Source organism: Eumetopias jubatus, unplaced genomic scaffold, assembly GCF_037043125.1.
Source record: "Eumetopias jubatus isolate StellerSeaLion01/CBP00866 unplaced genomic scaffold, mEumJub1_p1.0 scaffold_4, whole genome shotgun sequence".
Lineage (NCBI taxonomy): Eukaryota > Metazoa > Chordata > Mammalia > Carnivora > Otariidae > Eumetopias > Eumetopias jubatus.
The window spans coordinates 156,765,159-156,781,406 of record NW_028274810.1 but is presented as its reverse complement, the minus strand read 5'-3'; the positions used below and the strand labels follow the sequence as shown (position 1 = coordinate 156,781,406).

The 16,248-nt window shown below is 35.9% G+C and overlaps 2 protein-coding genes across 3 annotated transcripts in view; one reads left to right on the top strand and one right to left on the bottom strand.

The window, feature by feature from the left end:
* E2F5 (E2F transcription factor 5) overlaps positions 1-11,337 on the top strand; it is a 24,074-nt gene extending 12,737 nt beyond the window's left edge. The window contains exons 2-8 of one of the 2 annotated variants that reach the window (XM_088022794.1): positions 2,121-2,230; positions 3,191-3,354; positions 4,844-4,885; positions 6,342-6,406; positions 6,950-7,217; positions 9,160-9,204; positions 10,418-11,337. In XM_088022794.1, the coding sequence (XP_087878920.1) occupies positions 2,121-2,230; positions 3,191-3,354; positions 4,844-4,885; positions 6,342-6,406; positions 6,950-7,217; positions 9,160-9,204; positions 10,418-10,527 (804 nt within the window). In that variant the 3' untranslated portion in view covers positions 10,528-11,337. Of the gene's footprint in view, positions 1-2,120; positions 2,231-3,190; positions 3,355-4,843; positions 4,886-6,341; positions 6,407-6,949; positions 7,218-9,156; positions 9,205-10,417 lie in introns of both variants that reach the window. The other variant, XM_088022793.1, reaches the window with a different exon arrangement.
* RBIS (ribosomal biogenesis factor) lies at positions 11,205-16,248 on the bottom strand. The gene is made up of 4 exons (XM_028111385.1): positions 16,175-16,248; positions 13,940-14,056; positions 11,630-11,746; positions 11,205-11,333 (listed from the first exon to the last, which is right to left on the bottom strand). Exons 2-4 carry the CDS (start codon positions 14,051-14,053, stop codon positions 11,262-11,264), a joined length of 303 nt encoding a protein of 100 aa, XP_027967186.1. The 5' UTR covers positions 14,054-14,056; positions 16,175-16,248; the 3' UTR covers positions 11,205-11,261.

The following is a 16,248-nucleotide window of genomic DNA, read 5'->3' as shown; positions in this document are numbered from 1 at the left end:
AATCTCATCCATGATCCGCGTAGCAGACAGTTGTGCTAAGATTATCTAGTTTAATCTCCACAATTCAGATATGTTATTATTGCATTTTACAAAAAAGGAAATGAAGCTTCATGAGTCTGAGACGAGCTGAAGATAGGAAGTGGCGGCACTGTGACTGGATCCCTGTGTGCCAAACTCCAGAACCTACGGTCCAAAGAATGACAGGGCTGCTGAAATAAAAACCTCCTGGAGATCCTTTTTAAGTGATAATGTTCTGTACATGCTGGTCATTTATGTGTTTATATAGTTAAATAGAAAAGTATTTAAGAAATAATGTTTAGTTTTGGAAATAAAGGACTAAAATTTGTCATGTTAAAACAGTAATGAATTATAAACTAGATTATAAACTTTAAAAAATTTTGGCCTAAAAGTGAGCTCTGATGGCTCTTTGCCTGATGACCTTGGATAGCTCTTGCAGTCTGGTTCATACAAACATGCTCTAATACCCTAACCGGTGAGCTGTTGCTATGGTGGTGAAGGCTTTTGTGTGTGAGTACATAGATACGGATACTGTAGAGCTGGCTTGAAGGGCTCTGGGTTACTTCTCAAGAAGACTTCTTCCAAGGGAAGTAAGAGATGAATCCTCAACTTCAGATTTTTACAGTTAACTTTGCAGGAGATTATTGCTCTTTAGAAAAACAGCCTCAGACTCAAGCAACTTTAGGAATGTTGATAAAACAGGAAGGAAATTGCTAAGTAGAAGGGAAGAGGAGATCAATGAAACCATGCCTCATCCTACTTTTAATTTTCTGGTTCTCTAGAAGAGATGGAACCAAAATAGTCAGAGTTGGGGACTCAGAGCCTCGGTTTCTGGTTCTTCATTCTTTCTGCCACATCTTATTTATTCTCCTGGTCCACTGATTGAAGCATGAATCCCCTTCCTGAAGGCCTGAATGATTAATTAATCGGACAGTGGTAACTTGGTATTTTGGTAGCACAATAAATGGGTTGATGGAATCGACGTTAAATGCCTATGAAGTTAAGTCACACTTGCTCCTGTAGAAAGAAGGTCCATATTGCTAATAATATGCTGTCCCGGATTGTGTGTGTGTGTGTCCTGTGTTTTTAAAGAATCAAGAAAGTGGTGATGCCTTGGGAGAGCTGGTAACCAATTATATGAAACTAAATTCTGTTCATTAATTTGGATAATATGCTGAATTTTGTACGGACATAAATGTGTTTTTTCTTTACTACCATAACTCTTATCACATGACTCCACATTCAAGATAGGTTATTGTGTAATTCACCCTGAAAAAGAGCTGTAGGATAACTTCTTTCTGAAGGTTCTGTCTATTTCATAGGGGAACAAAGCTCATAAAGATGAATGGGAACCAATTAGAGAAACAGTCTAGCATTCCTGCATTTATTCATAACATGGTAGCATGAAATATTTTTGTTGACCTTACTTTTGTTGAGTCAAACTACCAAGCTTTTGTATTATATTTGCTGGTACCACAACTTTGTGCTATAGAGTTTGATTTCTTGTTGATTTTATACTTTGTGTTGGATGGCATGATTCACTCCTCCATTTTCATTGTGAGTTTAAAAAATGTAGATAGTATATTTCGGTACTACAAGTGTATGTATAATTTAGACTTACCCCCCAAGTCTCTAGACTTAATTATTAACAGGTTGCTGAGATATAATTTTTCAAAGTTTCAAAAAACAATTAAGGCTGTTTTTAGACAAGACTGTTTATGAAAAGAGAAATGAAATAGGAAGTGACATGGGTAGACAATTAGTACTCCTCCTCAGGATTAGTCCATAAGGTGACATGAAGTATTCTTATTGTGTTCTTTTATTTCCGTAGGCTTTGTGTCATGACCCTTTGTATATTTTTTTCCCCACTCTAACATCTGCTGGCTTTTAAATGGAATAATTTCTTTGGTATTTGCAATGTTTGAGAGATGCTTTGAACATACCCACCTATTGTTCCCAAGCAACTGACCAGGTCAAATTTGGGATTCGGCTGTCATGCTGTGAACTTAATAATCAACGCTTTTTGGCTTTAAAATATGAATTGTCCTTTATTTCATTGTTCTTTGCCTCCCCCTTTTCCCCCCTCCCCTTTTTGAAAACAGGCTGCAGATACTTTGGCTGTGAGACAAAAAAGAAGAATTTATGATATCACCAATGTCTTGGAGGGAATTGACCTGATTGAAAAAAAGTCAAAAAATAGCATACAATGGAAGTAAGTTACAAACCAGTACCCTACTCTAAAACCTTTACTTTTCTTTCTAACGCTCTGTAAAATCTGACCTTTCTACTGTTTAGCTCTCCTAAATCCTCTCTCGGCCCTCTAGTCTCACCAGGCCGCTTCTCTTTCCCTGGACACCGCTCTGGGCCTCTGTATATGTCACTCCTGCGTTGGCATGCTCCCTTACTCTGTCCACCGTTTGATTTACACTCTGAAAATTCAAATCTTATTTTCTCCCTCAAGTTACACATTTGGCACACACTGCATACTGCGTTGTATTATTAATCCCTCTCTGCCTAAGTGTTTAGCTGCCCAACTAATATAAACTCCTTAAGAACAGGAACTATGTCCTGTGTATAGAATATGTACCTTCTATGTAGTAGTTGATTGAAATGCATATTGTCATTTGTTAACTGTTGTATGGTTGTATGTTTGAACGTAAAAAATACTTTCTGTTCTGCAAATTTGTCCCCTTTGGCCTTAGTATTTTGTTTTGTTTTGTTTTAAAGCCAGAATCTCAACCAAAATATTAAAAGGTTGTAATTTATTTTACTAGCATCTCAGCCTACGTCATGACACTTCCAGGTGTGACTCTTAGCTTTGACATCCTTTTGGTGCCAGTCACTAACTAGCCTGGCCTTTCAGATGACAAACACCATTCTAGAATATCCTGAGAACTTTTTTTAGACTTTATGAAAATTTTCATTTTCTGTATGGCAAATGCATTGAGAATTTTAAAATTTGATTGTTCTTGCCAATAAATTTTCTAAGCAAATATATTCAGAGGTACGATGTTTAAATTTTCTAAGGATTGTAATGCTTGATTTTTAGAAGATTGTAAAGATTTTTTGTCTTGAATGAATTACTAATTCAGTCAGTTTTTATTATTATAAAAATTAAGTGATGTTAACCTGGGCTTGATACTGGAAATATTAATTCTCATATGTTTTTAAGAGGTGTAGGTGCTGGCTGTAATACTAAAGAAGTCATAGATAGATTAAGATATCTTAAAGCTGAAATTGAAGATCTAGAACTGAAGGAAAGAGAACTTGATCAGCAGAAGTTGTGGCTACAGCAAAGCATCAAAAATGTGATGGACGACTCCATTAATAATAGATATCCTTTTAAATAAGTTACACATATAGCCATAGCATTTGTATTTATATATTTTCCAGGCTGAAGATCAGTTACTTTATTCTACTGTTCTAAAAAGTTTTGTAAGTGAATATAATATTTTAATTTTACAATATCATTCTAACAATTTATACTAATATTTGAAAAGTTTTTACCTCTTAAACTACACAGTACATCTGTTAACATTATTCCTGTGTTGCATTGAGAAAAAAAAATTCATCCACTTTCAATCTACCATTGATAGGATGCAATATGCTAGCTAAAGTGTCCTTAGGGGGTCTCTGAATATTAGAAGTCATTGTTAAATGCATAGGTATATTTAAATAATTATGCTCAGTGTTCTGAAGTGGCAAAAATTCAGTAACTCTCAAAGTTTTGAAAAATTAATTTTGGCTTGAAAATAAAATATCATGGACCTGCAATCAATCCAGGACACTTTCTGCCTAATATGAACTCAAAGATAGTACCTACTTCAGGTTGGGGACCAAGGTTTATGTATTTATCATATTATGTGGGGGAAAACTATTAGGGATATACTTCATGTGTTTCTTAAAAGCACTATTCTCTCAAATACCAATGATTCTCTTGATTTGTAAACTTGCCTGTACTCTTATGGAATCTCTTAATGGCATTTATCTTCTACTACCTCTCATGAATTTTTGACTAATGTATACAATTAATTTTTTATGTTGTTTTGGCAATTTGTTGAGTAAGTCCATGATCTCATTTGCTATTTCTACAGATCAAAGCTCCTTAACAGTTTGATAACAATGGGGTTTTCAAGCTGTGTCTTTTTTTTTTTTTTTAAGATTTTATTTATTTATTTGACAGAGAGAGACACAGCGAGAGAGGGAACCCAAGCAGGGGCAGAGGGAGAGGGAGAAGCAGGCTTCCCGCCGAGCAGGGAGCCCGAAGCGGGGCTTCGATCGCAGGACCCTGGGATCATGACCTGAGCTGAAGGCAGATACTTAACGACTGAGCCACCCAGGCACCCCTTCAAGCTGTGTCTTGTGGAGCCCCAAAATACAAAAACCATTGAACTAGTTGATCTTGGACTTTGCTGCACTGCTTTCCAAGATTCTGGCCATTTCCAGTTCCCTAAGCCATGACCCAGGAAGATTCTCAATTTGGTCACTCTCCACTCCTACTGATAGCACCCTTTTCCCCACTGATATCTTCCCCTCCAGAAGCCCTGTCTCCGTGAGCAATATGCACTGTTTTTCATCTCTCTCAAAGGTCCTCATATGTCACAGAAAATCAAAAGTGACTTCTTGGAGCAAAGGATGGGCACTCCTCTTATGGACCTTTGTCTTTGCCTTTCCAGACTAAAGACTTTTTATTTTTTTTTTTTATCTTACCATGCAGCACCTTCATGCATTTGGTCATTTTGTTTTGGCCTGCAGATTTATTATCTTAATTTAAATGTCTAGACCTTGGTATACATGTTGTTCCTTAATTCTTATGACAGTACATTTTCCTATGTAACTCATGAAGACATCTGTAATTGCTTTAATGGTAAGTACTGTTAGTCAGTTTGTTCTAACATACTTCCTCTTATTGATCTAGGTAGCGTAGAGTGATTCAGCATTCCCCAGGCACTCACCCGAAGTCATTATTTTCAGGAACTGTGGACATTTTGTGTCATTCAACACTGCTCTGTAGTTATAGGTTGCTTTTGTTTCTGTTCTCGTGACAGTAACTGCTTTTTAGTTTTCACTTCATTGACTGCATTGGTAGGTGTAAACTGTGTGGGAGGGGCAGCTAAGTCAGAGAAAGATTAAACCGCAGTCTCAAAGTACAGAATTGTAGTGTCAGTGACCAAATTTGAACAAAACATGGTTCTCATTGGCACTGTTTATGAAACTGTATGAAGCAAGTGTGCTGGTCACAAATGAACTCAAAGAAAGCATGAGGGCAGGGTTAGGTGAATCCATTTTATAACCAGGACAATTATTCCTAACCCTATTCCAGCCCCTGCCTCCATGTGTTCTCCTTGAAAGGAAAATACAGTGTATTTAACTATATCGGGAGGGGGGCTGTGTTCCCATAATTATAACACAAGTAAAATTAAATTTTGCATACATATTTATATTTAGTTATGCAGGGCTTATTAAACGGACAGTCTTATGTATTATGCAATAAAAAAAGATCTGCCAAGCACCTTGCCAAGTGAAATCTGACTTTCCAAGACTATATTGACAATATGTGTGGACTTACTGCTTTACTCTGCCACCATATGTCCTGAGCTTTCTTTGTTTTTTTTTTTAAGATTTTATTTATTTGAGAGAGAATGAGAGAGTGCCAGAGCATAAGCCAGGGGACGGTCAGAGGGGGAGGGAGAAGCAGGCTCCCAACTGAGCAGGGAGCCCCATGCAGGGACTGATCCCAGCACTCTGGGATCATGACCTGAGCCAAAGGCAGATGCTTAACTGACTGAGCCACCCAGGCACCCCTGTCCTGAGCTTTCTAAGAAAGTTTGGGGAAAGCATTTTTAATCTTCAACTCAACAGAGTCTGCTGTAGAATTTAGCTTTAAAATTAACTTCACTTAAGCTCAAGTTTTCACAGTATCATATCTAATCTCTAGTATCCCTAGTCACTTAAGTAATTTAAAAATCTCAAGTAAACAATGTTACTTGAGGCTAAAGGTTTCAAGAATTTCAGACTTTATACAAGACTGAATGAAAGCAAAATTAACTTGAACTGAATTTGTTAATGAGAATAACAGAGCTAACACTAAGTATTTACCCTCTTCTAAGATCTACTGTTACATGTATTACCTCAGCTAATCCTCAAAACAAGCCTATTCAGTAAGTTATGTTTCCCCCATTTTGCAGAATTAGGAACCAAAGCCCAAGGTCACCTAACCTGGGATTCAAACCCAAGCATTCTGACTCCAGAGCCCATACTCTTGCCACTGTATTCCAAGATCATAGTATTTTCTAAAACTTAAAAATATTTTTTTTCACCAGGTGATACACTTTTGGCCATTCAAGCACCTTCTGGTACACAGCTGGAGGTACCTATTCCAGAAATGGTACGATAACTTTTCTTAAAATGGATCTACTGTCTTAAGAGGATCAAATGTTTTCTCTTTAGCTGAATAAGAGCTAATTGTGTGTAAACACTTCCAAATTACTGCTTTCAAGTTTTCTACCTGGAAGTATTGATATCTGAATTTGGATGACTTCAGTAAAATTATATAAGTGACTGAATTATTTAACATTTTGATTACAAGTTTTATTAAATTTGATTTGAGCTAGAAAATATCAAGGAACGAGTAATGATATATAGTCAATAATCTTTATAAAATCAGTTAAAATTGCTATATCTATAACTGATATAACAATCCTGAGGAAAAAGTTCAACTTAAATATCAACAATAATAGATTGCTTTAAATTGGGCCTTTTTCAAAACATTTTCTAATTGAGTCAAAGACATTTATTGACTTTGCTATATATAATTCTATGCTATATAATAATGAGTCCCTAGTAGTTTTGCTTATCTTAATTTTTAACGTTCCAAGGTAGTTAGAAATGTTAATATTTATTCATTTGTTTATACCCAATAACTTTAAAGGGTCAGAATGGACAAAAGAAATACCAGATCAATCTAAAGAGTCATTCAGGACCTATCCACGTGCTGCTTATAAATAAAGAGTCCAATTCGTCTAAGCCTGTGGTTTTTCCTGTCCCCCCACCTGATGACCTCACACAACCCTCGTCTCAGCCTTCCACTCCAGTGACCCCACAGAAATCCAACATAGCAACTCAGAATCTGCCTGAGCAACATGTCTCCGAAAGAAGCCAAAATCTTCAACAGACACCAGCCACAGACTTATCATCAGGTGGGTCTAGAGCCTTTGTTTTAAAAAGTCAGAAGGAAGAATATGAATATGAATACCATATTAAACAAGTTGGTGAGCTTTTTTGAATTGGTCAGCGTGACCAGCACTGGGATAGGTATTATGAGGAAAATTTAAAAACAGATCCTGCCTTTAATTGTATTACTACAGATTTGTTTCTTAGGTAACGTAGACATACAATCGGATTGTATATTCAGACACATACAATTTTGAATACAGTATAATGTGGTTAAGACTGTGTAGAATTATAAATAGTGACCAAGGAAAAGATAGTTAATGGGCCTAACTTTGCAGTTTTCCTTAGGATTCCATGTTTGGAATTAATTGAAATTTGTTCATTTTCCCCCATTTTTACTCTTTACATGTCAGGGTTTTTTTTTGTTTTTTGTTTTTTTGTTTTTTTTAAATCAGAGGTTTGTAAGGCTCTTTTCTCTCTTAGTCACTCTAGGATAAATGATTGAAATGTGTTCTAATTACAAACTGGTATACAATATAGTGACTTTTGCCTCCTTTCTTCGTATTCCTTATCACTATACTTTTTATTTGCAAAGCTTAGTTTTAAAGAGCTGAAAAAAGGTCTCAACTCCAATTTTGGAAATCTTGCCTTCCTAAATTGTTTAATCTGAAATGAAAATAACTAAAACTCTAAAAACTGGGCATCAGGAATAGGGTCTACATCTAAATTATAAAAATTTCCTTGGGCACTCTATTTTTTTCCATGGTTACATGGCTAGATATTTAGCAACTACTTACTGATTCAAATAAAAGGCCCATGGCAGATATTCTGTCAATGGTTGCTGAATGAATGACTTAAGACTTAAGTCATGCCAGTCTAGATGTAATATTGCATATCATTAAAAACTACACTGTATACAATCCCATGTTTATTTTGACCTTTGGCATGTGTCTCATTGGAATGTGGTGTGAGCCTTACTACTCTGGGAGTTCACAATAGTTCAGAATGAGGCTATAAAAAATCTAACTGGACAATTTTTCAGCTTTTTGTCCTCCTTCCCTTCCTCTGTAACCATTTCTATACTTTCAGGGATAGAATGGGGCTGCACAGTGGAAGGTGTACTCCTTAAAAAGCTTATGATCTAATTATAACCTAATGGGGAATGTATAAAGACAGGCAAGTTTTATGTAGTTTAGACACAATTAGTACATTGTTCTCCACAAAGCATTAAAAAATTTCTGTATATAGTTTTATATTTGGAAATAGTAGAGAGAATAATTTGGGGTCAGATTAGAGAAAACCTTGAATATCAGACTGAGTTGGGACTTTAGCCCATAAGCCAGTGAGGATTTGTGAGCAGGGAAGGAGCATACTTAGAACTGTAAACTGGTAAGCAAAGGAGTAACACGATTAGGGAAGATGCTTTTGGGAAGCAAAAGGGTAAGAGGCAATGGAGACTGAAGATCTGACGTCTGCAGTTACACAACTAGGAGAGAACATTAAAGCTAAAATGGATGATAATAGGATTGGAAAGAGAAAGATTTGAGAAATATTGTTTAGGCAAAATAAAGTAACTTTGATATGTGAGATCTGGAGATAAATTTTAACAACAGGAGGAATGGAGAGTGATGTTGAAGTTTTAAGGTGGGGTGACTGGGAGAATTATGGTACCACTGACTTTGTAAAACAGAGGAGTAAGTTTTGGGAGAACGATAATGAGTCTTTTGATCTACATCTTGAGTTTTGAAGTTTAAAAGTAATGCCAAGCACAGAGTAGGTGCTTGTGAAAAATCACATCTTTCCATAAAGTTCAATTACCTTAACACTGTGTTGTTAATCAAGCTGCTGTTTAAATTAGCTGTTGTATACTGTTTAAATATAAACTGCATTTAAATGTAATTGCTTTTTACTATTAAAATATATAAATAGAAATGTAACAAAACTTTATCACATTTCTGTTTCCAGCAGGATCTATTAGTGGAGATATCATTGATGAGTTAATGTCTTCTGATGGTAAGTAGTTTAAAATTTTACTAACTACTTTATATATCAGTAATGGTTTTCTAGAATTTATAAATGGCATGAGTTAAATGTGGAACCTATATTTTTTACCTGCTTAACATACTATGACGATTCATGAAAAATCTCCCACTTAACAGTAAATCATAGGCATCCTTCAGAATTTTTATTTTCCTGTATTTTGAGAAAAAAGAGCCCATAAGGGGATACTTATTACCATCACTGAATAAATTTCTACAGTTAGCACACTGGCCCTTTCACATCTGAAGAATTTGGCCAGGAAGAGTAAAATAATATATAGGTAATCTCAAAACCTAGTTTTGTAAATAGCCCTACTAAGGCCAATTTCAAGATACACATGTGAAGTACGTGAACTATTACTAACATTAGCCAAGTCGCCATCTAATCTGAAATAATTTTTAAAACTCTTAAAAATACAAAAAAAAATTTGTAATTACTTTAATAGTAACTCTTTTGGCTTCACCTTTCTGTAAGTTCTTGGATTCAGTCCTGGTTCCTAACAAATATAGCCAAACCTAGGAAGTTGCAACTGTTAAATAAGCAAATGGTACAGTAACCATTTGAGATTAAACATTTCCGTAGAAACAGAACATCAGCAAATTTATTAAGTCCAGTTCCTACTTGTTTTCAAAGTAGTAACTTATTTAGCAGATCAGAGGACATTCTTTGACCAATTTAAAAAAAATATTTTATTTATTTATTTGAGAGAGAGAAAGAAAGAGAACGAGCATGAGTGGGTGGAGGGGCAAAGGGAGAGGGAGAAGCAGACTCCCTGGTGAACAGGGAGCCGGATGAAGGGCTTGATCCCAGGACCTTAGGATCATGACCTGGGCCGAAGGCAGATGCTTAACCAACTGAGCCACCCAGGCATCCTGACCAATATTTCTGAAGCACATATTTTAGTGTGACAAGTTCAACCAATAAAAATTTTAGCCTCTTTTTCTCATGCTATACCTATGCATACCAATGCATACATTATCTTTAAATGAGAATTATCTTTAAATGAGAATCTTTCAAAATATACACCAGATACAAGTCAAAATTAATTTATTACTTTTTCTATTATATACTGTAAAATATTCTTATATGTAATTTAATTTGGATAGATGTATTTGAGAGTATTTTGTTAAACATCATTAACTATATGTAAAAACCGTGTTTAACACTGAATTTGTTTTGCTTGCAGTGTTTCCTCTCTTACGGCTTTCTCCTACCCCAGCAGATGACTACAACTTTAATTTAGATGATAATGAAGGAGTTTGTGATCTGTTTGATGTCCAGATACTAAATTATTAGATTCCACGGAAACTCGGGACTGTTATCTACCTCTAACTGTAACATTTTAGACTTCTTAATAACCTAAGTATTTAAAATAATGAATGTAACATCTTTTTAGTTCACTGATTCTGAAGTGTTCTCTAATACTTTCTTTTTTACTTCACAAAACTTCAACCATAAAAACAAAGGGCTCTTTTCAACCATAAAAACAAAGGCCTTTTTCAGGGGAAAAGGTGATTTAATACCTACAAATCCCCTCCACCCTCAAGTAATTATATTCTGGGATTTCAGCTTTTCTTCCAATTCTGAATCCTTCTGTTTTTTTTTCCCTCTTATGAGAGGAAAGTTAAAGTAGACTTACGGCCATCTAAAACAAAAAAAAGTTGGCCAACGGCTCATCACTTGTTTGTCTTGTATTTTTTTTACTGCCACGAAACTGTCCGTATTTCTGCGTGTCCTCCAGTCCAAACACACATTCACTGCCGCTTATAAAGTGAAGGATGTAAAGTAGGATATATTAACTGTTTCAGTGAACACATTTTGTGAAGTGCCTTCCGTTTTAGCACTTTAAGTTTATCACATTTTGTTGACTTCTGACATTCCACTTTCCTAGATTATAGGAAAGATCTGTTTATGTAGTTTGTTTTAAAAATGTGCCAATGCCTGTACATTAACAAGATTTTTAAAAATAAAACTGTATAAAACATTTAATTTATTGGTCTTTTTGGGGTATCTGCTGTATCTCCAGTGTATTACAACTGAGCCATTAATCTTGTCGCTTCATCAACATTAACTGGTTCGTTTTCATGACACTGCTGAGGAATCTGAAGGGAGAAAAATATTGTATTTTAAAATGTAGATAACAACAGTGAGCAAAAATGACTTGTATATAATCTATTATCTAACTTAATTTCTTCTAGTCCTACCTTGAGAAGTAAAACAATAAATTCTCATATTTGGACTCAAGGTTTTAGAGTGTGAATATGACTCAATATGCTGCATATACTACAAGGCCAAGTATAGTAGAGATCCAAATACTAAAATACATTCAACTTCCTGGCTTTAAAAAGTTGGGAGTTTAATTTATTAGCGATAACAAAAGGAACTGATTTCTACTCACCAGCTGTTTCTGCAAAGGTTCAAGGGAAAGGCCTTTTGAGAAATGGGCAAGTTCCTTTTGTATATCTACAAAAGCTTTATTCACTCTGTTAACTTTTTCATCATTCACAATGTTTATCTTTAAAAAAGAAAAAAGGCATTAATCTACAATCTTGTAACCATTAATGATACAATATATCCAACTTTAATTTAACCTTGTTAAACCTAAAAATTCATCAACCCTACCCATTTGTGGGGAAAATTCACACAAAAATTCTCATGGTCTTATTGGGAAATTTTAGACAAAGGTTCTGGTTTTTTAAAAATAAGAATTATGTGGACAAAACTCATATGTAGATTTGGTACAGGCACACTAAAATACTATCATCTCTCATTGTAAAATGAGGAACCTGGATCAAATGACTTACTCTCCTTCTAACAGTCCATCTCTGAATCCTTCCTTGACCTTCCTGCTTTATCGGAAGTCCCTTCCAGTCTCCTGAGGACAATTTCCCTTGTAGCACTCCTCTCTTAAATCTAAGAGGTGGGGTGATATTCTTGTTCTTCACTGCTGCTCTCACACCATTTCTCATTAAAAACTCAGCTCCTTTGTACCTAAGGCATCATCAGAACATTCTGATACCTCTCTTTCCTCATTACTGTCATCTGCCAACACATTTACTTGCTCCCTCATAAAGAATCCCAAACCTTGGCTCACTGACCTCTCTCATGCCTGGTTATGGGCTTCAACAAACATCTAATCCTATGGTTTCTTAATCTCTTCAGGTCCTCAACTTCAGGGTTCTTTTCACTACCTACCTCAGGCATCCACTCTCATGGATTACCTTTGGCTGCATCATTACTTGTAAGTGCACCACCTCCAGTTCCTCTAGTTCACTTAGTTTACTAACATTAACAATTCTTAAGTCTTACTGAAATCATCTCCCACCAATGTCACAATTTTTCACATTTTCATATCCTCACTTCTTTCTTTAGCCAGCACAGATTCCATGACCATTAATCAATCACTTCTTTACACTCGCTTAACTTTCCTTCTCTTCTCTCAATCAAACCTGCTTGGCAACCTAGTTAAACTCAACTGACAGCTTTTTCTGAGCCTAAAACTGAAGCTGGAGGAAATCATGACTGACTGGCTGGCTTCACTTTAAGTTCATGACCACAAACTTTAATTTACCATTTATATAGTGCCTGGCAATCTTACAACCTCCATTTAGTAAGTTAGGCCACTTTCTGAGAAAACTGATCATTTCTCCAACCAGTCTGCCTATCCAGATTTCACTCTCTTAGATCTTTCCATTAGGATACATAAAGCTTCTAGTACTCCTATTCGAACAAAATGATCTCCTGTCAGTCAAATACACCAAGTTTTTCCCTAGCTTGGGGCCTTTGTATTTGCTATTCTCTGCCTAGAGTATGCTGCTCCTAACACTTAACAGAAGTTTTGATTACTTGCTCCTTATCATCTGGATTTTGGCTTCAGTGTCAACTTTGAAGATAATCCTCTATAAAATTGTCACTCCCTATCCACATCATATCACCTGGCTTTATTTTCTTTGTAGCATTTATTAAGTCATAAAAATCCTTGATCAAAAGGCTTGATTTAGGTAGTTCATGAAAACTGAAAGATAAAATGTTACATTTCTATGACTACTATGACAATTACTAAGTCCTGGAGAGCTGACTCCACCTACTACTTAAACTTGAAAACATTTCCTTGAATAATTTTCTTAAAGAATCTACTTAATCTCGAAGAAATTTCCCATTTCTCAAATACTTTGGAAAAAAAAACAAAAAAGAGAAACTCCTTTCTTTTCAAATTTTGCATTTTAAGAAAGAATCTTATTTTATAGGTTTTTGTTTGAGTTGTAAATATCTTCAAGGATATAAGAATTAGGAGAAAATGAATAGGTGCTGACCAGCATTTTATGTCTTGCTTCTGTTAAGAGGTTCTTGAATATATTTGAGTTCAGAGATAAGAACTGTTTCCCATACCATGGTTTTTGATAATTTCTATGCTCTGATAAAACTTAAAACTGTTTTTTGGATAAAATCTTTAAAAACAAACAAACAAAAACTGTTCTTTGGAGCCTCATGCATTTGCAATTGAAGTGCCTTTTTCTTTACATACATCTACATCAAGAAAAGGAGGTAATTTTTTTTCATTTTTTTAAAAAATAAATGTTTGAAATCATCTTGCCTTTGTGAGAAAGGCTAAGAAACTGTTTTAAATAATAGCATTCAGTTTTCCAGTGGCTTTACAACTGTGCTTTGCTTGTAAACAATAGAATCAGAATACTTAACTAATACTCACCTTCTTAAGATTAGTGGTAACTGGTTTTGCTTTGTTTTTAGACTTAAAGTTTTTTTGGCTGGCTATATGAAATACATTCCTGGACTTCTGCCCTCTTAGTTTGTTCTTGGCCATTGTCTAGGGAAAAAAGAAAAGGAGCTCAATTAAGCTGCCCACATTTATGAACTATAAATGAATTTAAGTTTTTAAAGTAAAGCTACCAATTTAGTCTAAGAAATTCCATTTTATTCCTGATTATTTTTAAAGTCGCTGCATGTATTAAATTATTTCCATGTCTTTGGTCACTACCAGGCTTTCTGCTGTTGAGTGCAGAGTATGTATCTAATTCTTTCGTCTCAATACTTGGCCCATAGGAATACCACATTAATTTCTGCTGGTTGAATTCGTTGATACTATCAACACAATTGCTTTCTCAGCTCTCTGCAGCATCTGACAATGTTAACCATCACCATCCATCCTGCTAGTTTACATATACCATTCTGGTTCCTATCATACTTTAGGATGGACTCCTGTCTCCTTCTTCCTTTTTATTTGCCCCACTTTCTCTCCTATATACACTTCTTCAAAATCAGTCCTTAATCCTGACTTCCTACCTTTAATTGCTTTAACAACTTCCATATCACCTCTATGTGAACGGCTCTTGAAACTTTACATATTTTCTTTGCTCTATAGCTAAACATACACTAAGCCTATAAATCCTACCTTAGAAACATGTCTCAAACCTGCTTTAACAATGCATATGAGAAAATTTTAAAAATATTAATAGTTAAGATTTATTGAGCTTCTAGTACGTGTATAAGCACTATGTGAACATTTTATGTGCTTTAACTAATTTACTCTGCATAACTTTGTGGGAGGTACTATTATCCCCATTTTACAGACAAAACTGATGCAAAGAGGTTAATTTGCCCAATGTCACACAGTTAGTAATCAAGAAATGATAGGATTCAAAGCCAGGGAGACTAGATCCAGAGCTAACATTATGTGATATGGCTTCTCATGTATAAGTGAACATAATGTAGTACTGACTAGTTGAGGACTGGATTAATCCTATAGTCCCTAGGTCCATTTGGTTGGACCATAGATTGGCAATCTATACCAACGGACGAAATTAGGTCAGGCACCTGTCTCTAAGTAAAGTTTTGGTAGAACACAGCTATGTCCATTTGATTATGTATTGTCTATGGCTACCTTCCTGCTACAACTGTGGCCCACAAAGCCTAATATGTATTTATTTAACAAATAATACTTATTATCTGGCCCTTTGCAGAAAGATTGCCAACCCCTGGCTTAAGTCATCTGCATTCAAGTCTATGCCTAGTGCTATGTGATGATCCTCCCCAATATTAAAAACTTTGAATGACTCTTCTAATGCATTAGGGGCAGTGTGCTTTGTCCTGGTATAATGCTGGAACCCCAAATCTAGGATAAATATGTCAAACATATCTCCTGCCACCTCTCTGTACACACCCATCCTAGTCTACTAATTGCTCTCTGAAGACACTGCATATTCCTTTCTTTCCTTTGCTCAACTTGTATCTCTCGACTGAAATTTATATCCTGCTTCAGTATCTAGCTTCAGTAAACTACTTAAGGACAGCAATGCTTGTAAACACCAATGGTACCCCTACTTAAACAAACAAACATGAACACAGGAAACTCATGATTACTACAGAGGAAGTAGAAAATACACATCATATCCCCCCAATTAAATAATCTAAAATCCTTAAAATAGTAACCAAAATCCAATCACTTATCTAGTATTCATTAATAACTTACGATGTGCCAGGAGTGGTACAAAAGTGATAGACATAGAAAAAGTGATATACACATATGTATGTGATACAATCACAGATACATGATAGTCTTGCTAGAGGCAGCATACAAAGGGACACAAGAGGGAGGAGTCCACCAGAGTAGTGGACTTGAGAAAGGTTCACGGAGACGGGAATACCCTGGGGGTGGGGCAATATTGAAATTCTCTGACAGCAACGTGAAAATTGGGATGACAAGAGGCAGAACGAAAAACTGGTACCCTGACAAGGGCTTAAGGCCCAAAAGGCACCGGGGTTTCAGGCCTGGGCCAGCAGGCCCGCTGCCCACTAGGGTTGCCTGAGGCAGCGCGCAACGGAGCCCAGCCTCCGGGCCTCACTGGCACGAGACCCACCAGTCCAGCCCCAAGCCCCGAAAACTACACGCCAGTCTGCCAGAAAATTTATTAACCTCTCCCCATACCTTCAATACCCTCGTGCAGCAACTCTCGCTCCGACTGACACCATCTACACGCAGAAGATCTTCAGGAAGTTCGG

Excerpts from the sequence above, each read along its gene's own strand:
- RBIS (XM_028111385.1), bottom strand. The coding sequence starts at position 14,053 with ATGGCCAAGAACAAACTAAGAGGGCAGAAGTCCAGGAATGTATTTCAT. Across the intron at positions 11,747-13,939 it reads TTACCACTAATCTTAAGAAG|ATAAACATTGTGAATGATGA; the intron begins GTGAGTATTAGT and ends TCTTTTTTAAAG. Across the intron at positions 11,334-11,629 it reads AACCTTTGCAGAAACAGCTG|ATTCCTCAGCAGTGTCATGA; the intron begins GTGAGTAGAAAT and ends TTCTCCCTTCAG.